This window comes from Auxenochlorella protothecoides, assembly GCF_000733215.1.
Source record: "Auxenochlorella protothecoides strain 0710 unplaced genomic scaffold scaffold66, whole genome shotgun sequence".
In the NCBI taxonomy this organism is placed as follows: Eukaryota; Viridiplantae; Chlorophyta; class Trebouxiophyceae; order Chlorellales; family Chlorellaceae; genus Auxenochlorella; species Auxenochlorella protothecoides.
In genome coordinates, this window is record NW_011934357.1 from 73,542 (window position 1) to 98,161 (window position 24,620).

The 24,620-nt window shown below is 63.5% G+C and overlaps 5 protein-coding genes across 5 annotated transcripts; 2 read left to right on the forward strand and 3 right to left on the reverse strand.

The window, feature by feature from the left end:
• Nucleotides 1-298: 298 nt before the first annotated feature.
• F751_5620 (Ras-related protein YPTC6) lies at nt 299-5,641 on the reverse strand (the record flags this gene model as incomplete). Its single annotated transcript, XM_011402341.1, has 15 exons — nt 299-382; nt 594-868; nt 1,161-1,287; nt 1,387-1,528; nt 2,115-2,169; nt 2,298-2,405; nt 2,582-2,760; nt 3,034-3,167; nt 3,298-3,393; nt 3,543-3,653; nt 3,826-4,205; nt 4,475-4,703; nt 4,958-5,071; nt 5,211-5,287; nt 5,437-5,641. 15 exons carry the CDS (start codon nt 5,639-5,641, stop codon nt 299-301), a joined length of 2,316 nt encoding a protein of 771 aa, XP_011400643.1.
• A 501-nt stretch (nt 5,642-6,142) lies between these two features.
• On the reverse strand, nt 6,143-8,778 carry F751_5621 (hypothetical protein; the record flags this gene model as incomplete). The annotated part of the gene is made up of 8 exons (XM_011402342.1): nt 6,143-6,252; nt 6,357-6,456; nt 6,596-6,698; nt 6,851-6,954; nt 7,340-7,428; nt 7,640-7,944; nt 8,126-8,223; nt 8,479-8,778. 8 exons carry the CDS (start codon nt 8,776-8,778, stop codon nt 6,143-6,145), a joined length of 1,209 nt encoding a protein of 402 aa, XP_011400644.1.
• A 503-nt stretch (nt 8,779-9,281) lies between these two features.
• Nucleotides 9,282-10,938, forward strand: F751_5622 (Phosphopantothenate-cysteine ligase 2; the record flags this gene model as incomplete). Its single annotated transcript, XM_011402343.1, has 5 exons — nt 9,282-9,536; nt 9,681-9,896; nt 10,118-10,219; nt 10,352-10,501; nt 10,714-10,938. The coding sequence occupies 5 exons, from the start codon at nt 9,282-9,284 to the stop codon at nt 10,936-10,938; spliced, it is 948 nt and encodes a 315-aa protein (XP_011400645.1).
• A 205-nt stretch (nt 10,939-11,143) lies between these two features.
• F751_5623 (Cat eye syndrome critical region protein 2) lies at nt 11,144-16,335 on the reverse strand (the record flags this gene model as incomplete). The annotated part of the gene is made up of 12 exons (XM_011402344.1): nt 11,144-11,933; nt 12,157-12,239; nt 12,428-12,682; nt 12,844-12,915; nt 13,135-13,361; nt 13,628-13,841; nt 14,035-14,089; nt 14,294-14,369; nt 14,592-14,791; nt 14,995-15,109; nt 15,255-15,388; nt 16,055-16,335. The coding sequence occupies 12 exons, from the start codon at nt 16,333-16,335 to the stop codon at nt 11,144-11,146; spliced, it is 2,502 nt and encodes an 833-aa protein (XP_011400646.1).
• An 873-nt stretch (nt 16,336-17,208) lies between these two features.
• On the forward strand, nt 17,209-19,747 carry F751_5624 (Histone-lysine N-methyltransferase ATXR2; the record flags this gene model as incomplete). Its single annotated transcript, XM_011402345.1, has 6 exons — nt 17,209-17,307; nt 17,648-17,795; nt 18,000-18,181; nt 18,349-18,760; nt 18,989-19,372; nt 19,569-19,747. The coding sequence occupies 6 exons, from the start codon at nt 17,209-17,211 to the stop codon at nt 19,745-19,747; spliced, it is 1,404 nt and encodes a 467-aa protein (XP_011400647.1).
• Between the last annotated feature and the right edge of the window lie 4,873 nt (nt 19,748-24,620).

Here is a 24,620-nt window from a genome sequence, read left to right on the forward strand (position 1 = left end):
GACAGCCACCCTCGAGTAGCCGGACTACATGCCTTCAGGGTGTATCGTATCCATAAGACATGGCGGAGATGATATATTTCGACACTGCCACGCCTGAGTATGCATCTTGCTGAAGAAGGCCTCGTAGCTCTGCATTCCTCCGTACCCATGGGGATTCCCGGGATTTTCCTTGTCAGCGGCGCCCTACTGGCCATGTGTAGACACCTCCCTATCATATGGCATTCTGATTTTGCTGCATATGCATTGAGTCGGAAGCGGGGGGGGGTGGGGGGTGGGGTAGTAGCTGGGGAACACAGGTTCAGCCGCTGGCGCAGCAGGAGGCCTTCTTCTTGGCCTCGGGCGTCGCCTCGGTCACCTTGATTGCAGTTCCGCTGCTGGGGGCCTGCACGATGCGTGTGAGGGTGGGGGGAAGGGGGTCGGTTCCTGGGTGCATCTCACAGGCTACCTCTGAGGGCCAGCACCAGCGCGTTGTCGGCTTGCAGGCTGAGAGGGTGGTGGGAGGTCAGGTAGTGGGGTGGGGCAGCCTGTTACCCACTCTCCCACATGCTTCCCCCAAGAAACCCTTGCTCCCTCCAAGCCCTCATCCCACGCACCTGCACCGCGTCCTCCGCGGCCAGTGCCTTCTTGGAGACGATGTGGTAGATCTCGGTGAGGATGCGCTGGAAGGCTTGCTCCACGTTGGTGGCCTCCAGGGCGGAGGTCTCGATGAAGGACAGGTTCTCGCGCTCGCAGAAGGACTTGGCATCCTCCGTCTGGACGGAGCGCAGGTGCCGCAGATCGCTCTTGTTCCCCACCAGCATGATCACAATGTTGGCGTCGGCGTGGTCGCGCAGCTCCTTGAGCCACCGCTCCACATTCTCAAAGGTCACTGCATCTTGGGCAGGGCAAGGGGGGAGCTAGGTGGCTGCCCCTGCGTCCAAGGGGTGCACGCCGCAGGCCCATTGAATGGACGCCGCTGCAGTCTGGCGTGGCGACGTGGGGCCGCCCCACCATGCTCCAAGCCATGCATTAAGCTCTGCACTGCCTGGGCCAGTCTCCCGAACGCTTGCAAGCAGGCCTGGCAAGCATCCTTGGGAGTCCAGAATGACGATTTCTAGGGGTCCTCTGGCACCCCCGACGCCTTACCCAAAGACATCCCCGCGCGCACCCCGCTGCCTCACCCTGCTTGGTGATGTCGTAGACCAATAGCGCCCCCACCGCGCCACGGTAGTAGGCGCTGGTGATGGCGCGGTAGCGCTCCTGGCCGGCTGTGTCCCAGATCTGTGCCTTGATGGTCTTGCCGTCCACCTGACCCATGGGCGCGCGAGAGGTATGTGAGGCGCCATCCTGCGTCAAATCCATGGTGGATCACAGTGCCGGAGCCGTTGAGGCGGCTGTCGGACCCACCTGGATGCTGCGGGTGGCAAACTCCACGCCGATCGTGGACTTGCTCTCCAGGGAGAACTCGTTGCGGGTGAAGCGGCTGAGGAGATTGGATTTTCCTACTCCACTGTCTCCGATCAGCACCACCTTAAACAGGTAGTCGTAGCTGCACGGGAGGGGCCGGGAGCGAGGTTGTCAGTTCGAAGGGTTGCGAGGGGCAGCGCCCGAGCGCGGCTGGAGTCGGGAAAGAGGTGATCGCGCCACACGCCCGTCTCACTCGTCATCGGGCTTTGGGACCATAGTGCCGGGGGCCAACTCGCGGCAAGCGAGAGGGGTGCGCGAGGTCGGGTGAGATCTTCTGCCGAGTCGCTGGTGTCAGACTGACCTCCTCACTAACACGGTCCCGAAAGCTGGTATCGCGGTGATCCTTTGAAAGGTGCGTTGTGTCCGCACGACGCTGATCAGACGGTGGAAGCCTGCTTGGCCAGGGTTGGCGCGTCGGACCACTTCCAATTCCGGGCTACACTGACCTGTACCCGCCAAAAAATCATGTCTTACAGGCTTGACCGACAAGAACACCCAGTGCGGACCCTTGAGAGTGGAAGCACAGGAAGCAATACATGCACGACAAATCCTGAATATACACCATGCCTGGGTGGTTCAAGGAGGGCTGGTGTGAATCCATGTGCCCCACAGCCGTGCTAGGGGGAGTGTAGTGTACATCGCAAGTTGCTGGACATCCTGTGAGTCACAATCGGTCCACCGCCGACTCCGGCTCAAAGAGGGTGATGCAGCCATTGAAGTCGACTGCAGGGTGTGAGGTTTGCACGTGAGGTCATAGTATGCAGACGGACCCGGTGGATGGATATCGCTGCTCCCAAACCTGGCACCTCCTAGCCAGAAGGCACGCCCACGCCACAAGCCCTTCGTTTTACCTGTTGTAAGCATGGGCAGTGTCGGGTGCCATGAGCAATCTCGGACAGTGGCGTCGTGGCCGCCCCTCCTCCTCTGCAGCTGCGCAACAGTGGCCCCCGTCAACACATCTGCAGGAGTGGGAAGGGAGGCAGGTTGTGGGCTTGATGTCAGCAGTGACTCCTGTGCCATGACATTTGATGAGTGTGCCACACAGCGAGACTCCACTTGCTGCCCTTCCCAGGTCATTTCGCGGCAGCAGCTCCTCAGTCGGTCACCCAGCGTCCCCTTCCTTCCTGCCACCCACCAAAAATCCGGACGATGCCGTCTGCGCTGCCGGCGTAGACGTATCGCTGGCCGGTGGTTGCCATGGGGCTCCAGTAGGCCCTGATCAGGGTGTTGAGCACGTAATGCCCCCGAATGCTGGTCAGGGAGGCGTCCATGGGGTGCGTCACCAGGCGGTCGCGGGCGGGGTACTCCATCCACCTGCAGCAGGCAGGGCGTGATGTGGATTGGGTAGGGATTGATGGGTTGGGAAGGATGGCCTGGGCCCTGATACCGGTCTGAGGCACGATGAGAGGGGTCACGTGGCCTCAACAGCGGGGGCCATCGGAGGCCACAGTCCATCCAGGTGGCGTGTCCAGCGCACATACAGATGCAAGCTCCCTTCACACGAGGTGAGCCCCCAGCAGGTCAGACCAGACTCTGCGGCCTCAAGTTGCCAGCCTCTCCTCGCCACCCATGAGCACATCCACCCACCTGTAGTCCCACTGGAAGGTGGGCACGCCGCCCCGCTCGGCGGTGACCACCTCGCTGCTGGGGGACATGCGCCGCGCGTCCCACACCTTGATGCTCTGGTCCTTGCTGTTGCTGATGAGGAACCGCCCATCGCCCTGCGAGGGGACGCATGTGAGAAGAGTCTGGGCGAGTAGAACACGCCCGAGGGACACTGCAGCCGGGGGGGGGGGGGCTGTCCGAAGCAGTCTACCCAGCGCTGGCCTCGCGGTTCCACTGCCCACCCACTTTGCTGTCTATGTGGGTGACGCCATCCGTGTGCCCGATGAACACGCCCACCGGCTTGGTCCGGGCGCGTGCCCTCAGCATACGTCGGTCCCAGACCTGCAGGATGTAGAGGGGCGGGGGAAGGGCATGGCCAGCAGTCGGTGAGTGTGGGCTCCGACGTGTGGGTGCAGACCTGAGACCCGCCCACCCGTCGCCAGGCAGCACCCCCCCTCCGTCTCCATCCCACCCCCCGCCCTGGTTCCCACCTTGACATACTTGTCGTCCCCACCGGTGTAGATCAGGTTGCCGGTGTCATCTGCATACTCCACCGCGTTCACGTGGTCGTTGTGGCCCTTGTTTTGCACCACCGTTAGACCCTGGGCGTGAGTGGCGATGGGGGTTAGGGGGCCAAGGAAAGGAAGGGCGGGAGGGAGCATGGTCTGGCACTTTGCATCGCGGCACCACCCGCCCAGGCACGATACGCCAGCTCGGCCAGGCGCCTGGGCCGGGTTCACACCCACCCACCCTCTCCAAGCAACAAGCCCTCACCGCCGCGATGTCATAGATGTAGAGGCTGCAGTCTGCGGTCCCCGCGGCCACCTCCTCACCCGAAGGGCTCCAGCGCAGGCTCCACACGCCCGTGGAGTAGTCGTCGACGTCGCCCCGCGCCCCGGTCAGCTCCAGCGCCTCGTGCAGGTCTGTCACGTTGCCGATGGAGCGCGCGGCGTCGGGGCCTACCCCCCGCGCGCTGATGTCCACCATGTGCACCGTGGAGGTGATGGAGGAGTAGAGGAGGAAGCGGGAGTCAGGGGACAGCGCCGTGTCGGTGATGGTCCAGCGCAGCTGGCGGGCGTGGATGTACTTGAGCACCGTGAAGCAAGGCGAGGTTGCGTCGTACACCTTGATGCAGCCGCCGCCCTGGAAGCCGGCTGCAGGGTTTGGTGGCAAGGGAGGAAGGGCGGGGAGTTCAGAGGCTGAGAGGGATTCATGGCTGGGCAGGGTTCCGAGCTGGGCCACAGCATGCCGGCCTGACGAGGAGGCTGAGATTATTTCAGGTTTTCATGTCCCAATCACCCTCTTGGACTATGGCAGCCACATGAAAGGGCTCGCCTGCTGCGGTGTGGCACCTGAGGCTGGCGCGCTCCCCGTGCCATACCCACTCAGGTCCCCCCCCACCCTTCTCCCAAAAGCCGCCCACCGTAGAAGATGTCCCCGGTCTGTGAGAATCGGCCGGTGTAGATGCGGGAGTGCATGCAGTCCACCATCCGGGCCCACTTCGTGGGCAGGCGGTGGCGGCTTGCCAGGTGGGCCTGTGTGGCAGGGGAGAAGCCGGGGCCTCCGGACCCGCCCTCCCGCATCAGCAGCGCGTGCGCAGGGTTGAGCGTCGCGCTGCGTGGCGACCGGTCGGCGCCCTCGCCTTCCTTTGCCTGCGCTCGATGCTGGGTGAAATCAGCAGTGTTGGGTCAACATGTCATGCGCGCCAGGACGGCAGGGGAAAGACCTGCCCAAACTTCTTGGTGATGGTAGTGGGTCTGGTCTAGTCGTCGGAGGAATCTCAGAAACCAAGAAAATCGAGGATGGGAGCCGGCAATGGTGTCATTGCTTCCCCACTCCCAATACATGTAGCAACTGGGCATGCTCTCCCGTCTGGAACCCAGGGCCCAGCATACAGAATCATCACCTTCAGTGGGTCGATGTAGGACAGGTCGGCATATGTGCTGGCCGCCAGCTCGTGAGCCAGGTCACCCTCCAGGCCCCGTGGGTTGCACTCGGACAACAGAGGGAACTGTTGGACCTGTGCTCGGGGTGGGAGGGGTGCATTCTGGTCACGGTGCCGGCCTCAACCTACATCATGGAGCAGCGGCGGGGTACATGACCCCTAGGTCCCTATTCATTCCCACACTCGCCCAGACCGCTGAGCCTCGACAACCCACCAGGCCAGCATTGATGCTGCGGCTCAGGCCCGCGATCCGGAGGTGGCTGTCCCCATAGTCCGACTCCTCGTCGTCCTCTGCGTTCAAGGAGAATGAGGTGTGGGGTGGGCCATCTGAGGATCATCAGCACCCAGCTGCTCATGACCAGAGCAGATCTGGACTGACACACAAAAGGTCTCCCCTGAACCCAAATGGACCCGCCTGAGGCCAATGATCTTGCACTCACCATCAACCTCTACCTCCCAATCATCCTCCTCATCATCGTAGGCGGCGTCCTCGTCAACGTCGTCCTCCTCGAGGTCTTCCATATCAATCTCCACCACGGTTACTGCAGCGTACTCCACATCATCATTGTCCCTCTCCGATGCCTCATCCAGATCTTCTCTAAACGGATTCGAGAGCGACTCCGAGGCGCGGCCATCCTGGCCCATCGCCTCCTGCACAGTGTCGCAGGGACGGGGTTGCGACGTGCTGGAAGTGAGTGGCCTAGGTGGGAAACCCCATCCCGCCACCAGATTGGTGGGCAGGGCATGCCCATCACCAGGCATCTCGCTGCATCAAGCCCCACCTCTGCCGAAAAATTGGTGGATGTGGGCTCAGCGGTGGGGATAGGGGAGCGACCGGCATCGTTTGCCGTGCGTGCGGATCGCCTCGGCATCCTACTGGAGGACGCTGCGACCTCTGGACCCACTGCAGATGCGTCTCGACTCGGCCAAAATGCCATGCATCTGCATGCATGGCGCGTGTGCACCCCCCACACACGCATGGTCGTCCCGGAAATTTGGGAGGTCATCACGTCATGGTTCAGTGATGAGTCATGTGAACCGACCTCAAAGACCTACTTGTACAATCTCACTGATCATGCAGGGCCATGGTGTCACATCTGTTGCAGATTCGAAGCAAGCAGCTCTTTCTGTCAGACCCGAGGATGCCTAGGATGTCTGGAGCAGCTTCTCGACCTCGTCCTCGGCAGCGCTCCTCTCCCACCACCCTTGCTGCAGCCTGTCTATCTCGTCCAGCCTCGTGAGCTCCTCCTCTATGCCTGCAGCACGGGGACGCAGGAGTCTAGGCTTGATTACGGACAAAGGTGACCCATGCCATACACGCGGGCACAGTCGCCCAACAAGAGGTAATCCAACGCATCACCTGAGGACCTGGCCTCCAGTTCGGAGCCCTCCTGAAGCTCCACCTCTACCTCCACCATGGCAAGCACCCTGACCGCAGCCCTGAGCAGCTCCGTCTGCTTCTGTGAACGCATGATGGAGAGGCAGAAGAAGGGGAGGGATGGGTCTGGTGCAGAATCCCTGTGAGCTGCTGCACCCTCCAGGCACCTGTGCATCCCCTGAGCCCCAAGCTTGCCTCAAAACGGACCCCCCTGCACCGACCTCAAGCCGGGACTCCAGCCACTGCAGGGAGGCCTTCACCCTCTCCAGGCGCATGGTGTAGGTGCCTTCCAGCCCCGCCATCTTGCTCCTCAGGTGATGCAACCTGGTGGGCGACATGGGTTGGGGTAGAAAGGGCAGACCGCAGGGTGTGCAGCGCAGCGGCAATCTCCCTCCGTGCGGTCACAGGCTGCCATGCTTCCTACGTCGCCCAGAGCCTGTGCCAGGCCCCTCAACTCCTCCATTTAACAACCCCACCTGGCGCAGCTCTGCACAGTGTCCGCGGCCGACTCTAGGATGGCGGCGATCCTCCTTTCCAGCTCGAGGTGCTGCGCCAGCAGGCCCTGCCGCACCTCCTGCGCCTGCGCCGTGGATGGGAACGCATGGCGTGGGTCCCCGTCTGCGCTGGGGTGCCATGCACGGTTTGCCGCGCCATGCATGGGAGTTCAGAGTGCGCTGTCCCCCCGACCGCCCTCGCCTGCCCCTCCATGACGCGCGCTCCCCCCTTGCCCCTCCAGGATGCCCACCCCCCAGGATGCCCCTCCACACCCGCTCACCGCCAGGCCCGAGCTGGGCAGCTTACGCAGCCTTGGGAGGAGCAGGCGCTGCGTGGCCAGCCCCGCCGCGCCCAGCGCTGCCGCCGCGCCGGTGGCCGCCAGCGCCGCGCCCGGATTCAGGGCCGCGGCCGCCGTGTCGAAGGCGGCCAGGCCCATGAAGGCGGGCAGCACCCAGCCTGGCACGCTGGACCTGAGGATGCTGCCGTCGGCGGTGGGCGGCGCGGGCGCCCAGCGGCGTCGACTTGCCGCTGGTCTGGTTGCTCAACAGCATGGGCTGGCCTGGGGGTTGGGTGGGAGAGGGGACAGGAGCATTCAGACCACACCTCTCCCAGAACAGAGGACAAGGCATGGTCGTTCTCAGATCTGTGCCAGCCCTGGCAACTCACAGCGTTTCATGGAGGGATGCCCTGGCGCCTGTATACACGCCCCCAGCCCTCCCCCTCAAGGCACAAACAATCAAGAAAGAGAAAACAACACCTCCTTCTGTCACCTGGCTTGGCATTGGGGGGCATGGCCTTGAACAGGCGGTCCTTGGAGAGGACAGCCCGCTCCGGGCAGCATGCCACGGACACCACGTCGCCCGCCTTGGCCGGCAGAGCGTCGTCTGTGGTGCCGAAACGCAGTGCGCGCCGGCGGCCAGCGGCGTCCTCCAGCACCAGGCGGTGGACGGAGGCCAGGCCCGGCCTGGCGCCCAGCACCCGGCCGCCGGTGGACGCCCAGAGGGTGCCCCGCCGCTGTGCGACGGCTTCCACCGCCGTCTCGGTCACCGTGCCGGACACGATCTGGAACTCGTACCTGCATGGTGAGCTGAGGGTGTCAAGGCCAAACCACCAGGGGCTGTATCGCGCTGGCGGAGGAAGTGAGGCGGTACTCGTACAGGAAGGGGGAAGACCGTGCATGCAGAGGCACCACAAGCAGAAGCAGTGGCTCCTGTGTCCGTCTGTGCCCGCCCCTCCCCACAGTACGATGGCCCCACCTGCTGGCGGCGTCGGCAACGTTCTGCGTGGCTTCCAGGGTCCTCACCAGGGCCAGGGGCAGCTCGGGATCCAGGGGTGAAGGCACGACATGCCCAAACTAGTGTGAGGGGGTGGAGGGAGGGTGGATCCTTGGGGCGGCTGGGAGCAAGGGGAGCGCCCTGGAGCAGCTGCCCTTGGTCTGCCACGCATGTGAGCTGAGAGGGTCACGCCACACCTGCACCTTTGGACCCCCTCACCCGCCTGCCACCCATCCTCCTCTCCGCACCCCCATCCCACACGCCATGCCGACCTCCACCCTCGCAGCTACCCTCACCTGCACGTCCCCGCTCCGGCCAAGGCTACAGGTCCTCACGTCCTGCAGCGCGCCCAGCGCGGCCTTAACCTGGCCGGCCCGGCACAGCATGCAAAGCAGGGCGGCGCTGGTCTCCGCGTCTGCCGCCGGCCACTGCGGCCCTTCCTCCCTGCTCCCGCCCCGCAGCATCTCGGCGTGCACGCCCCGCGCCAGGTCGGCCCGGCCCGCGTCCACGCAGGCCTGCATGGCCTGGCGGCAGGCGTCTGTGGTGAGGGGCCCGGCCTCCCCGGCGGCCAGAAGGTGCAGGGCGTCCTGTGGCCCGGAGGCCCGGGACAACTCTCGAGACAAGCCCGCATCCATGGCGCAGGCGGGCACGCCTCGCCGTCCTGCACCGCGGGTGTCGCGCCGCCTGGCAATGCACCTGTGCAATGCGTCGGCATGCCGGGCTCGTAGGGCGTGCTTGCGAGCCAGGCTGTACTCAGCACGCTCCTGATGGACCAGATGGGGTCCGACACCCCCCACCAAGCCACTCATTACGGCTCAGGCTCGGCCAGCATTGTGAGCCCTCGCTCCAAACGCAGTCATGGTGCAGGTAAATCTCCAGTCATGAAAGCGCAAAGGAGGAAACGCCGATTTGAGGCCCTGCGTTCACGGCATTCCCACACGCCGCGATCCATTTCGATCTGCTCCCGACATTGTGTGTCGGTCGCCTGAATACGAAAACGATCTCGAACCGAAATGGGAGTGGCCAGGAGTGCCCACCAGGCATGCAAGACATTACTCGACCCGATACAACTGCATATGCATGTGCTTGGCGAGCCCTGGTGTTTTGGGGTATCTAGCCACCGAGTGGCCTGCTGCCCATGTCGTTCAGCGGCGCAGAGAGCTTCCGCAAGTCCTCGCCGGTGGACACGGAATGGATAGAACGGGAGCTGAGTGCCTTCTTGGAGAGGGCCAGGAGTCAAGAGGAATCTCGTCCCATTGTGTGTGTGACCTCCGGTGGGACCACCGTCCCTCTGGAGAGGAACTGTGTCCGCTTCATCGACAACTTCAGCAAGGGCACCCGCGGCGCACTGTCAGCTGAACAGTTCCTCAAGGCACGCGGCATGGTGCATTGTGTTAAGTGGAAGGGGGGCGGCCATCCTCCCGCAATCAGGTTTTCTAGTCTGAACCACTGAGGTGGGCAACAACCCTCTTGAAGCGGCCCCTTGCCAAATCCCACTTACATCCCCCCCTCCCCCCCTGCGACACGCTACTCACAGGCAGGCTACTCTGTGATCTTCCTGTCGCGCACCGGCTCCCTGCTGCCCTTCCTCTCCGAGTGCCAGGAGGACATGGCCACCGCCTTCTCGGTGTCGGGCCCTGGCGAGCTGCAGGTGAGCGCCCTAGCCGAAGCCCTGCGCACCTTCCACAGCTGCACAGAGGACCCGGGGACGTTCCTCCATGTCCCCTTCACGACCGTGTTTGAGTACGTCCAGGTAAGGTTATGCCTGTTGTGGGTTCTCGCATGCAGACAGTGAGGGAAAGGGAGCGGCCGCGCCGTGCATGGCGCTGCCAGGCAGGCGTGCACAGGGTTTGAAGCACATCAATTTGGGTACCAATCCCGGGAGCTGGGCTTACTTCTCTTGCTGTCCAAATCTGAGGGCTCCGCGCTCAGGCGAGCCAGTCACCCTCCCCATCACCATTTCCCGAATCGCAGTATCTGGAGGTGATAGCAAGACGCCTCGCGTCTCACGGTCGCTTGGCCCTCTTCTACCTTGCAGCAGCTGTGTCAGACTACTACATACCCTGGGCTGAAATGGTGGGAAGGAAGCGGTGTCTGAGAGTTTTGGGCATCTGAGTATTAGCTGCTGCCAGAAGGCATGCTCGTGTGTGTGCCGCCTTTGTCTCTGCCCAGCCTCACCCCCCCCCCTTTGCTCCGACCTCTGCCCAGGTGGAGCACAAGATCTCGGGCGCAGGCCCCCTCGTCCTCGAGCTGCAAAAGGTCCCCAAGCTGCTCGGTGAGCTGACGTCAGTCTGGGCACCCCACGCCACGGTCGTGTCATTCAAGCTGGAAACGGACGAGGAGGTGCTCCTCACCAAGGTTTGTGCTGGAATGGGTGAGGATAGATGGCAGACCCTTACCATGCCACTAGTCACGATCAATGCGATCTGTGCCGATGGAACAAGTTTCATGTGTCTTGGGGACCAAAGGCAGGGCGCTGGCTGGCTTGGCAACGGTCCGCTGCCCTTGCCTTTATCACCGGATCTTCCCACTGACAGGGCACCCCCCCTGCCCACCATCACCCGCTGCAGGCAAAGGCTGCCATTCAGAAGTATGGCGTGGATGCCGTGCTGGCAAACGAGCTGCACAGCAGGAAAGAAAGGGTGACGCTCCTGGTGAGAGCCGGCGAGGGTAGGGCAGCCCCGATCCACTGCAGCGTGCTGCGACTGGACCCATCTGCGCCCCCCGGCAGCGTCATCGAGGAACAGCTGGTCGGCGCCGTCGTCGATCTGCACCGGCAGCGCAGCCGGCGGTGACGCGTGCGTGCGCGCACCACTGGCGAGTGTCGGGGAGGGCAGCCACACGAGAGGCTCCGTCGAGTCCTTCTGCCCGCGCCAGGTCGGCCAGTGCTCAGCATGCCCCTGCCCCTGCTCCCATCAGCGCCGTGCAAATTTACAACACAGTGCAATAGGACGGGCATCAATATGAAGGAACGGGCGTGCGTCAGACCGCCCGACCAGGCTAGCGCTGCTGCGGCGGGGGCCCCGGCCACGCGTACGAAGGGCCGTGTGCGGCATGCTGTGCATGCTGTGCGGCAGCACCCTGGCCCGGGACCGCGGCGGCCTGCTGCGGGGCCGGCTGGGGCACCTGCGCATCGGGGGCCCAGGCCAGGGGCTGGAAAGCATGCCGCTGCTCTGCGGCGCCGGCGGCCGCGATGGCCTGCGCCATGCCCAGGTATCGCTGCGGGTCGTACTGCACCGGGGCGGGGGCGTACTGCTGCGCGGACGCGTACTGCTGCGGAGACGCATAAGGCTGCGCAGGTCCGTGCCCGGCGCTCTGCCAAGGGGCGGGGCCCCCTCCCCACACTCCGGGGTACTGCTCTGTGGCAGCGGGCTCGTACGCCGCGGGGTGTGCGCTGTCTCGCAGATGGGCGGGCACGGGCAGGCGCACCCGCAGCGGCGCCGGCCGCTCGACCTGGAAGGGCGCGGGGGGACCCTGGGCGGCCGCTCGCTCACGCTCCTCCCGCCGCGCCGCCTCCCTCTTCCGCTTCTCCGCCCTGGCGCGCTCGGCGGCGGCCCGCGCTGCGGCCTCTGCCTTGGCGCGGGCCGCCGCTTCCTCCGCCGCCCGCGCCGCCTCCTCGACCGCCCGCGCCGCCGCCTCTTCTGCCGCCCTGGCGGCCTCCTCCTCTGCCCTTGCCGCCTCCTCTGCGGCCTGCTCGGCCGCCCTTATAGCTGCGGCCTCCTCTTCAGCCTTCTGCGCGGCCGCAGCCTGTCGCAGCGCACGCTCGTTGATCTCTGGCACCTCCTCGGCCCTGCAGAGCATGGTGTGGGGGGACGCGCGGTGGCACGAGACGTACCAGGAACCTCAGCCCTTCTCCTGCCAGCGTGACTCGAGCACAACACCCGGGTGCAGGTCACCCACTCCCAGCAAGCCCTGCCACCCCCTCGTTCTCGTCATTCGCTCCTCCCAAACTGTGGGGTACAATCCCATGCACCCCCCCATATTCCTCAAGGGAAGCGCACACAGCTGCTCACCCGGAGTGGTGGCCGGCGACGGAGCGCCCCCGCCTCAGGCCCATCTGCGCCTCAACGGCGGGGTCCAGGCGGACAGGGGACGCCTGCGGGGCAAGAAGGGGAGCGAATCCTTACGTCAAGAGACGAGCAGAGGTGCTTTGAATGGTACTCTTGGGCCTTCTGCGCCTTGCAGGACAACCCTGCGCCCCTGTTGCCTGACTGGCGCTCACAGGTTGTGATCAACCTTCACAGACTCGCCTCCCCCCACTATTCTGCCCCCCACAAGACTCACCCCCCGCTTGCCGCGCCGACCCTCCTCCAGGAACTCGTCGCCGGTCTCGCCGCTGCGCTGGCTGCGCCGGATCGCGGAGCGCAGCATGTCGTCGTAGTCGGTGAAGGCATAGTTGACGGCGCGGCGCTCGCGCCGCGACCTGCCCCCCGGCTCGTCGCCGTACAGCGACGGCTCGCCCAGCCGCCGCGCCACTCGCTCGGTGGCCTTCAGGCGCTTGGCCTCCGCGGCCTGGCGCTCCTGCAGCCGCGGGACCAGCTGCGAGGGAGAACAAGGAGTGATGGTGGTGTCCACACTGATTATTGCAGGGGAGAAGAGGAGAAGCTTGGAGCGCACTCCCTGGGGCACATGAGAGACTCCATGCGTGTGCGCTGACTTTGACCCCCCCAATACCCAGAACCACATCCTCCCGCACTCACATCCTCGAGAATTACTCGGCCCACGGCCTTGTCCTGCGGCTTCATGCTCCGATGCAGCCGCTCGCCGATCGACTGGTTGGTGGAAACAGAATTGGGATGACAGGGGTGAGACATCGAGGTGTAGCAGTCGGGGTACCCACGAGGTTTCGGCGAGACCGCATAGTCTTTGCGACCCCCTGGGGATTTTTTGGGGAGCTCCTCGAGGCAGGCGGCCGGCATGCATCGATTTGAGTCGCAAACACAGTACGCGCCCCGCAGCCATTCCGGGTCTCCCTACTCCCAAACACCCACCTCCATCTGCGGCACGGTGGTGGCCAGCAGCTCCCACGCCCCCGGCGCTGGCGCAGGCGGCACAACGTACGCGGCCGCCCGCCCCCGCCGCTTCTTCCCCCCCTTGCGCTCGGCGAAATCGGCCTCGGGGCCGCTCTCCTCCTCCCCCGACCCCTGGCCCCTGTCTGCGCCGCCGGGGCCCTGCCGCCGCGCCAGCTCCGCCGGTATGTCTCGAAAGAGGCGCGAGCCTGGGCGGCACAGTGGGAAAGTTTGTGGATGTGAGAGGTTTGAGAGAATGGGCAGGTGATAGAATGCTATAAAGTGCTGGAAGCCACAAGGCCTGACTGGCGCACCCGCGCATGCTCTTTCCTGCCACACATACACCTGCAACGCTGCAGCGTCCCTCGCCAATCGCACAGCACGAGCTCAACTCCCCATACCGATTTCTTCGCACCCCCTCCATCCTCATCAACCCAGAACGCAACACTCCATGCCCACACACACAGCGGCGCACCCATCTCCCCCGTGAGGTAGTAGTAGGAGATACCGGAGGCCTCCGCCCCGATGGCCTCCCGCCGGAAGCTGTCCACGTCCTCTGGCGGCTGGAAGGCGGCCGCCGCCGCCCTGCTGCCACGCGTCGGCCGGGCGGCAGCCGCGGCCTCCTTCGCCGCCTCGATGGCCGCCAGCTCCTTGCGCGTGCGCGGCCGCAAGGCCTCCTCGATCCGGGCCTGCAGGCAGTGAGCTGGTCTAGGTGGTCGGGTGGGGGTGTTCCGGTAGCACGGCGCATGGCCACCAGCAGAGGAGCTGGGAGTGGGAGAGAAGAGCCCCTGACGCAATTGACCTCCCCCCATGTAGCCTCCAGAATGCGTTCCCGAGCGCCAGATCATGCCACATGTGTACAGCAACACACCAGCAACCCACCTGGCAGTCCTCCCGATCCAGTCGCACACAGCACACAAAGTGGAGGGCCTTGACCCTGGAAGGAGGAGACGGAGGTGATGTGGTTTGTCAAAGCACTGGGTAGTATCGCGAATGTTCCAGGCACAACCTGGATGGTAGTGAGTAAACGTGCATCTTTTGGATTGCACAGTGCCACTGGCCACTTCCCTTCCCCTAACAATCCTTTCCTTCTCTGCAGAAGCAGCGGGGTACCTGGCATCCCCATCCACCAACCGCCCACCTCTGCTCCACGGGCAAGCCGGCATAGGTCACGGCCTCAAAGTACTTTTCCGGCCGAAAGGGGCAGGGCTCGCCACCTGTTGTAGGTGGACGGGTTTGGGGGTGGGGCGGGCCCAGCTTCCCGGCAATGTATTCAGTCATGCAAGTATGACGCTGGGCCCCCAATCTGCCCCATGCTCCCTTCCTGGAAACCCTCCTACTTCCACCCTCATCCCATCCTCTGTTTCCTGCCCACTCCCCCAAGCCAACTCATCCATCCCATCCCCCTCCACCCCCTCCTTCACCCTTTTCCACCCTACCTGGAGCGCCCTTCCAGTGGAACTTGATCTTGTTGGCCAGGTGCACCACCCAGTTGCCGGGATCGATCACCGACTTGGGTGAGATGCCGCGCAGGAGGTCGGCGTGCAGGTCGGCCAGCAGGCCGCCGTCGCCCGCGCTGGTCACCAGCACGTGCTCCAGTTCGTCGGCGCCCAGCTCCCGCGACAGCCGCAGCTGGGGCCTGCGCAGGCAGGGGTCGAACGCTGTGAGGAGGGGGGACCTTGGACCTGGCGGCCAGCCAGCCTCCAGCCCCGCCACTGCTGGCCCCAGGGACGGTGGGCTCCTCACCACCAGCATCGGCCCCTTCCCACTCCATCCCTGCAGCCCAAAATGCGGACCCCGGCCCCTTCACTGCAGCCCCACCCTCCTCCGCATGCGCCTCACTTGAAGAGCGTGAGGAAGTCCAGGACTGCTGCCATCTCCCACATGCCCTGCACCGTCCTCAGGCCGGCTGCCACCTCTGCTGCCGTCAGGGGCCGCTCCACCTTCATGTTGACGTCTGCGTAAGGCACAAGGGGGTGCCCATGCTGGTCGATGCGGTGCACACCTGTCTGCCGGGACACCCTTGCCTAACCCCACCGGCACACTCTCAATAGAGTGGGCATCCATCCAGCATCCTGACGCCCTCCCAGTGCAGCACGCACCTCGCTCCACGTCCTCATCCTCCAGCTCCTCCCCCCCCGCCCCGCCGCCCTCTGCCTCTGCGGCGTCGGAGTCGTGGTGGGAGGCGCCCGTCCCCTCGGACCCCTCAGCGGACCGCGCACTCCAGCCGGGGCGCCTGCAGGAAAGCGCGGCGCGAGGTTGCCATCGGGTGCGCAGGGCTCAGCGCTTGAGGGCCGTGCTGCAGGCGTGTGGCGAGGGCGGAGCGGGGCCCCCATCCGCCCTGTCGGACCAATCAGGCAGCCCTGGGCGCCAAGGGGCCGGACCTAACGCATGCATGGCACTGGCACCATCCCACTGCCCAAGGCTGCCCTACAGCAGCAGCAGGCACGCACGTGGTTTCCGAGTGGTTGGCGCCGTTCTGACTGGCAGGCCGAAGTGATACATCAACGTCCCCATCCTCGAGTCCTCCTGCGGTGAGGAGCAGAGATTTGCCTGCTGGCGCTAGTCTGTTCAGGACAGAGAGGCAGCAAGCTTGGAACTGGTGCTGGGTCACGTCCCAGCCACGTCAAATGTCAGCGCAGAGAAAGGGCAGGATGGGTAGCATGGCCGGCTCCCCTCACCTGTACGCAGCGATGCTGTCTCAACCTTGGGTGCCACGGCCGGCCCTGGGGCCAGGCATGGGACCGGCATGACTCCTGTCATGCTGGAGCCAAGCGCGGTGCTGGTGTGGCAGAGCGCGCCTGTAGCTGAGGACATGAGCGTCGCCAGATGCTGAGGCACGTCCCCCTATCCCGCGAACAGGCCGGTGTCTAGTAGGGTTTCAACGAGGATCTCCTTTCACCGCCGACCGCCCCCCTTGTTCTCCTCGATCAGGCGCTGGAGTCGGGCCTTGCTCTCGGCCTCCTTCTTGCTGACGGGGCGCGCCTTGCGTTCAAACCCCTTGGTGATCTCCTGATCCTGGGGAGGGGAGGTGATACCCGAGAAGAGCTTCAGCTCGGTGACGAAGGCTGCCTCCGTGGGCTCCGGCTTGGGGGCAAAGGCCTTGTCCAGGGCGTTGGAGGCCTTGTTGGCAGCGTAGGCTGCGCCTACAGCGCCGGCGGCACAACAGGGCAGGAAGCACATGGTGACATGGGTCGGGCTGCGGGGAGGAGTGGGCAGGTGTCAGGGAACCGTGCCTGCATGCCAGGGGCAGGTTTGCATCGTAAGAGCCGGGCCAGAATCCTTGTCCGGGCAGGCCAGGGGCGGAGAGAGCGGGTGATCCCTGGCTTTCCGCCCCGTCCGGTGGGTGCGGGATGCACAGGGGGGGCGCAGTCCGGGCGGGTGGGGGGACACCATGACAGACATTTAGCACGACCATCAGCTGGATTTGAACCCGCGCACAGCAGGCCCAGCTCACCACCGTGCAAACGAATCGGACTGCTTCGCCGCAGCGACTCCTCCTGGTTGTGATTACACCCCTTGCAATACTATTCGACAGACACGCAGTCGACGAGGTGGGAGGGAGCGTCGCGCCCCACCTCTGGTCCAGTTAAAATGTCGTGGGAGGGAACTGTGCGAACCGTACTGGAATTCGACCCCGGCCGTCGATGCCCGGACAGGGTTCGCGCCCTGCGCTGCATGGTGGAGCATTCGCGCGGCTTGCAGCACGCTGGAGTGGGAGATTCTCAGCGCCCACATTGGCAAACAACAGCATGCTGGGCTAGGGCCACCTAAAGGCGTCAGACAAGGTCTCGAAGAGGGCCAGCTGCCCCTCCCAAGGGGCGACCACTGCTGCTGCGAATGTTCCTCACCCAGCCCACGCCCCGGCAGGCTTGGAAATTGGTATTGTCTTATCAATCTCGAATTCAGCATTGTATCGCATTCACATAGCTTTCAAGAGGGTCGATTGCACCTTCCCTCTGGTCGTTGTCCACTCCCTAGGCTAGAGCTGAGGGCCGACTCTCTCCAGCATTGATTGCCCTTGAGAGCCTCATTGGGAATACTAGGAACCTCGCCATGTCCTCCACAGCCGAGGGCGACTTGATCGCACGCCAGGTCGCTACTCTGCTGGAGGTGCCATCAGACGAGACTAGAATCGCCGACTATTACACCAAGGTATGCTTGCAGAGGGGCCAATTGCCTCGGCAATGCACCACAACTCATGGCCTCTAGTTGGGTCCGTATGTCACCCATCAAGTTAATTTCATCAGACCTTCTTCCCTGCCCACACAGTTCACCAGGAAGTCAGGTCTGTCTGTGAATCCTCACATCGGACACGGACGGGGGAAGGGCTTGCAGGCGACAGCTGTGAGTGCATCATGCTGCCTGCACCTGTTTCTGGAGGGTTCCTGTACCTGTATGATTGTGTACCTGCTATGTGGGATGGTGGAGCATGGATGGGCAGTACCTCGCCCACACCAGGATGCTCACTCTCACCTCAAGCCACCCGCCACAGTCCTTCAAGGAGGGCGAGGTCGTGCTGATCGAGCCGCCTCTGGTGGCCTGTCAGGAGCCCGACTCCGCGGCCATCGTGGCAGCCTGCCAGCACAGCTTTGCCGTCCTGGGCCCGACGCTGGAAGCCCACCTGGCCCACGCCGCGCGAGGTGCTCAGGCTGTGTGGCGAGATTCGGGGTATGGGAGGTTGTTCCTGGGGCCGCCAGCATGCTCATGCTGCGGGGACAGCCCCGTTGAGCTGTCTGGGTGGCGACAGTGGTCCGCTCACGAGCCTGGCTGGGGAAGGGAAGGGCGTGCCGACGCCCTCGTCTGGGTTTGGACCCCAAACCCCCATCATCTGGCACGTCCTGCAGCTCTGCGAGCCGACCCCGCCCTGTGTGCGGCCGCGACGTGCCAGAGCGACGAGAGCGATGACTGTGAGGAAGGCTCGCCGCCGTGCTGCCCTACCTTTCCAGTGTCTGAGGAGGTCGAGTCGGGGCTCCGCTCCGGAGCGGTCCGCCTGCCTGGCTCCGACCAGTGGCCACTGCCGTCTCCGGTGAGGTGCTGGATTACTTGCCGAGCTCGCAGTCCTTGCTGCCGATGCCCCCCGGGATGTTCCCCTGAGTCGCGCTCTCAGCGGCAGCCCTGCATGGAGGTGTAGGCGACGGTGGCCCAGAAGCTGAGCTGCCATTCACCCCGCCCTGCCCCTCCACCTCCCTTCAGGTGCTCGGTCGGGGTGATGCCGACCTGCTTTTTGCCAGCGAGGTGGCCGAGACCGAGGCATGGGCGGGGTACGCCCAGCTCCTCTGCGCCAACCCCCCCGCGAGCGGCGGCAGCCGGGTCCCTCGGGCAGGCGCGCAGCCGCAGCGTCGCGCCGCGCTGCGACAGCTGCGCAGCTTTGCGCGCGAGTGCAACCCTGTGTTCGAGTTCGTGGCCCGAGCCCTGGCCGGCGTCCTGTCCCGGGCCGACGCCGAGCTGGAGGCCGGCGGGCTGCAGCCGGAGGGCGAACGGACGGACGCTGAGTGGGCTGCCCTGGTCAAAGCCTGGGAGCCCCTGGCCCATGGGCACAAGCGGCTGTGGTGGGAGCTGCCCGTGACGGGCCTGGGGGAGGGCGAGGCAGCAGAGCTGAGGCAACGTGAGGGCTTCAGGGGAAGGGACAGGATTGGGCAGGGGGTTTGGAGGTTTGTGGTGGCATCCGTCGCCCACATGTCGCTTGAGGCTCTGCACCGCTCTCGACTCAAGAGGCTGTGGGGCGGCATTCGCAGGAGACCCGCCCACCAGCATGCACCGCCTGGCCTCCTCGGACTGCAACCCGCCGGTTCCTCTCCTGCTGCTCACGCTCGGCCGATTCACCCCCTGACAGAACGACACGAGTTGTGTCAGACCGCGGCGGACCTTTTCCGGCGCGCCCTCTGGGACCCCCGCTTCCCCGCCCTCTTCCACGAGGACGTGGTGGGGTGCCTGGTCGGCATGGTGGAGCTGAACAACCTGGACCTCGTCGTGCCCAGCCCGGCGCTCGCCTGGTACAGGTGGTACCAAGAGCAGTACCTCACTGACCCCAGGCGGAGCGAGGGCCAGCAGGATCCTGCCGGTGCAGCTGCGCGGGAGGTGGCGGTGTTCGTGGAGGCGTACGGCGACGCCCTGAGCGTCAGTGGCACGGGATTCTACAGGCTTCAGAGCTGCTGCAACCACTCGTGCAGACCAAACACACACGCGTTCAAACGGGACCAGGACACCACGGGGGCAGGTGCGGGAGCAGGGTTGGGCTGAGGTCGTGTCCCAAGCAGTCAGGCTTGATACCCAGTCAGCGGGGACATCAGTGGGCATCTACACACCTGCACGGTTGCCTGGCTGTCGATGACGCCCGGCCCCCAAACTTGGATTCCCACCAAAGAGCGCGATGCGAAGATCACCCCTCGCCCCAAACAATCCCACACCCACAGCTGTTCTGGTGGCTCTCAGAGACATCTCCCTGGGAGAGGAGATCACGATCTCCTACATCGACGAGGACGCCCCACTCCAAGAGCGACAGGATGCCCTGGCAGAGTACGAATTCTTGTGCACATGCGAGGAGTGTGTTGCAGAAGGTGTTGCACTAGTGGACCAGTCCTCAACTCTGTAAGCTAATGTGTGCACATGGGAGCTCGCCGCAAGAAACTTGAATGGCAGGGTGAGTGGGTCACCCCATCCCCCCATATGGCATCGTCTCGTTCCCACTGATCCGTCTCGAAATCACGAGTCCGAACAGAAATCTCCGGTGGTTTCCAACTCCGACGCGCAGCCTGAAAGACCAATTGTGCCCCATATCTGGTATCAGGGTATCGCGAGTCTCAAATCTTCTCATGATGCGTTACGCCCTGAGTCTCCTGGCGTGCGCGGCCCCCACTGCCCGGGTGGCAGGGGGGATGCGGCACGCAGCAGCCCTACACACCTCCCGTGCACATCTTCATACCCCCACACAACACATGCTTTCGTCATGGCGACAAAGAGGGGTTGAAAGTTCCAGGCGAGCAGCATTCGCCAGCCAGTCAGAGGGCAGAGTGGCCCCCTTGGAGGAGGTGCCTTACAACAAAGACAAGTATAACACTGTCTCTCTGATCGGGAATCTGGGCGGCGACGTGGACCTCCGCTACTTGGAGAGCGGCAGTAAGACTGCGACAATGGCCATGGCTGTGTCTCGCAAGACGAAGCCTGCCTTCTGGTAGGAACCAGGGCCTGTGCTGTGCTTGGGTATATATGCCCAGAGAGTTGTAGCTGAGGTTGAATCGGGAGGTATGTGATTTCCCGCTTAGTCGCCTTGTGACATCGAAGCATTGAGGTTTATGCATGCGCAATCCTTGCCATGTCAACGTGCAATAGGGTTGACGTTGTAGTATGGAATGAGCTGGCTGAGGCGGCGGCCCAGGGGCTGCGAAAAGGCTCCAAGGTCGAGGTGGAGGGCTACCTCACCATTCTAGACACCGCTGCTGGCAATCGTAAAGCCCAGGTACGATCTGCAGAGCCTGGCATGCCGTCGAAGGATCCCCCTTGGGATACAGAGTGCCTGTTTCCGTTTTTGTCGTTAGGTTTGGGATCTTGCGTGGTGCACCAAGATACCGAGACAGTCAGATGATGTCAGCAACGGAGCATGTCTGTGCAGTGCTGAACTCGCCACTCTTACAAACCCCTAACCTAGGTTGTGGCCCGCGCCATACGGAAAGTAATATACGATGCCCAAGGGCAAGGCAACGATGCATTCCCCTCCAGCCATGAGTCTGCTCCGCCCCATCAGTCGTCTGGGGCAGGCGAGCAGGCCAGCCCAGCTGCGAAGCAGCGGCTGTCAAACGAGGAGCAGGATCAGCTGTGGATGAATCTCTTTGAGAACCCCTCAGGTGGGATCTCCGGGTGGGTCGGATTAAGGGCGATGACAGGTCACGGCATGGCGTGTTCGCAGGACCCGAGCCCACCTGCTATGGTCCAGCATCCTGTCGCCTTTTCTGGGGAGTGAGGGCTGTTGCACCGGTCCCAGCACTCTGCATTGCGTCACGAGTTCATGAGTTCATTGGGGACTTGCACCGTCACCCTAGCCAAGTACGCTCCCCTCGCGACCCTTTAGACTGGCTGGACTACCGGGGGAAGAAAGAGAGCGGCAGCGTCAAGCCCCGCCACCCGGACTTCAAACTGCGGAATGGTGGACGTGAGTCGATGGGGCAAGTCTAGGGAGCTAGGGAGGTGGCAACGATGCGTTTGGTGGGCAGAAGAGGGCATCGCAGGTCTCTTACTTCTCGATAGCAGATGTCAATCGCTGAAGTTTATTCAAGGATGCCATGGTGGTGGACACGGCACCTCCCTCTGAACCACTTCGCCCATTCCCCAATCTACAGTCAATGCTCCAGCACTCTGGATCTCTTCCAGCCCAGCCTGGGTCAAGTCTGAGCTGCATAAACTGGACTCTCAAGGACAGCTGCACACTGCAGACACGGTCTGAGGGCCAGAGACTCGAAAATGTACTTTCCCTGCACCATGCATGTACTGAGCGCGGTGGATGTCCCGGAGGAGTAAGTGGCGCAATCTCTTTCGTTCCAACCTGTTGTTCACCCCGGGACTTCCATGCATTTGCACATCCACCATCTCACCATATAGAGCTCGCACGCCTCAGCTGCTTTACATTAGAGCCAGTCGCGATTCGCACTCACTGCGCGCGCGGAAGTTGCACTTCCTCATACGAGCACGACTGTCAACATCAGGAGGACAACTCCGACAAGGTCCCTGAGGACTGCGACACGCCACGATGCAGGCCCTCAGGGCCGCACGGCAAGCCGTCGGAGGGCTGGGTGCGGGCCATCCCTGGAGAAGGTCCTTCACCGCCTCCCGGCTCACTGCCAGTGCGGACCAGGGTGCTGGCCCGGACCCCTATGAAGACCACGCCGAGACAGTGATAGAAGAGGTCCCATATAACAAGCCGCACCACAACTACGTGACGCTGGTGGGCAATCTTGGCCGGGACCCAGACTATGTAGAACTGGCAAGTGGTGCTCGGTTGACTCATCTGGCACTGGCCGTCAGATTCCCCAGTCCCGTCACGACCTGGTGGGTGATGGGTTGATGCATGCAGGTGCCCGGGGATCCGACGCACCCCAGGCCTTTCAGGAGCTGGGATGCCAGATAGGAGGCTCAGTGTTCTCACTGTTAATGTTCCCCCCTCCCCCCCAACTCAGGGTTGAGGTGAAGGCCTGGCATGACCTAGCGGATGCAGCAGCACTACAGCTGAGGAAAAGGGATCAGATTCAAGTCGTTGGGTACCTGGCCACATACACGACTCCCGCTGGTTACAGCCGGCTGCAGGTGGGTAGTGGGCCGCTGGTATTGGCACAGGGACAGGCCGTGGTAATGACAGTTTTCACTTTCTGAAAGTATAGTCTGAATGGACCAACCCACTGTGTGCCATCATGCAGGTGTATGCCAAAACAATCCGAAAGATTGTGAGGGAGCCAGGGAGTCAGCAGAGCGCTGACAAGGCGAGAGAAGGACAGTAGCCAGACGCCCGCCTTGACCATTCTCATGTCTTGCACCTTCAATTGTTTCCAGCACGCAATGCTGCCGCGCTGGTCAAGGAACCTCATGTAAAGCTCTCGGTGCATGACATCACGAAACGCTCAGTTACATGTCAGGCAGAGGTTTTGGCGAATCGGCGAGAGCTCAGCACGAACAACCTGATCGCTACACGGACTTCCATCCGATGCCTGACGGACAAGGTTCCGACTCCAGAGCACACATGCTTATGCTTTTTCGCCACAGTAGTATTATTTATTTGTCGGAGCATGTGATACCCACCTCACTGCCTCGCCTTCGACTGTTTTCAGGGCGTCTTTCTCCGACACCCCATGCATTGGGCAGCATGCCGGATGCCACTCGACCCTGCCATTGGTCGCTCGAGGACTGATTCTAGACGCATAAACGGCGCCAATTGCACCCCCACACCTCCTGGATTATCCGAGTACCGACGAGGATGGGCCAGCCAGGCTACCTCAGCGGGCCCCCACCGTGGGGTACCCAGCCACAGTGCTCCCGCGGCCAGTGACCTGGAGGAGAACTACCCCCCCTTGCCCCAAATGCTCTACTCCCCCGAGCGTCAAAACATGGTGCACATGATCGGACACCTGGTCGAGGACCCCTCCCTGGCCCATCTTGGGAGAAGTCGGTACACAGCCAGCCTGACGCTCAGCGTGTCCTACAATAAGCTCAAGGAGCCATTGTGGTGGGTGGGAGTGGAGTGGAGACATGGCGCAGGGTCGTGCTGATGAGGCAGACCCTCCTGAAGGACCCACTGGCAGCTGGTTCTCTGCAGTGTTCCTGGACCGGACAGTTTAGCTTTTTGATAGTGACAGAGTCCTGCTGCGACCTCAGCAGTACGAAGTCCCAAACTGAGATCATGCCACCCACTTGTCAGGGTCAGAGTCAGGACGTGGCATGAGCTTGCTGTGTCGGCTGGCAAGAGTCTGGCCAAGAACGACCTGGTATTCGTGGAAGGGTACCTGGCGGCCCATGCCACTCGGGCCGGGCGTACCCCATTTGAGGTGAGGGCTTTGTGTTGTTGAGGGGGGGCCTCACTGCAGCCTTGCTGTGCATGCTCAGGGAGGCAGCGTCTGGGCTCAGGTCCAGAAATGCGTACCCTGTCTGCGCGGGCCTGGCCCTGGTCCCGCCGCGCCCAAGTGGGCATGTCCCTCTGCGACCTGGCACCTCTCAAACCCCTTCCCTGTAAAGGTCCATGCCGTGAGCATGCGGCGGGTGGTGATGCCGCCGCCGTCCCCGCAGCCGCGCAACGAGAGTGCAGGGAGGAGGCATGAGGAGGGCAGATCAGCAGGGCAATTCAGGCCTGGCACGCCAAGCACTGCAACCCAACCAGTCTCCGAGAAGGCGGGGTGCCTGCCCGCCAAGTCACCGCGCGGCCCTGCACACACCGGCCTGCACCCCACCGCCAGTGTTCAGCCACAGAGTGACTCGAGGCCGCCCAGAGCTCCACAGGCACGGGAGGTCCCGGCAGTCGCGTCAGAGACGTGGACCAGCGAGGCTCTGAGGACGGCACCGAGGAGGAAGAGGAAGACCTCCCTGCCCGGTCAGAGACGAGCCTCCATCTTTCAGGACAGACTCAGGGGAGTCGTGGAGCGGGGGTCCCGTCCACATTGACCTTTGCATGCCCCGAGCGCTGGGTGGCAGGCGTGCTCCTTCCCCTTGGTTCCCCCCTTCCTGTGACAGGGTGCCAGCCCAAAAGCGCTAGTGTTACAGGGGCGATAGGGGATGCGTTGCGAGGCTGGGCATGGCTTCAAGACAGATCGGGCATGCAAGGGCAGTTGGAAGTGCTGGTGGCTAGGGCGTGGGGGAAACCCGGGATGTTTCCCGTGCGAGCAACAAAGTACTACTGGTCTGAGTGGGGGCCGAGGAAGAAATAGGGGAGCGACAAACCCATAAGCAGATTCACAGGGTCCCACGGAGCATGGACACTGTCAGCCGGGCGA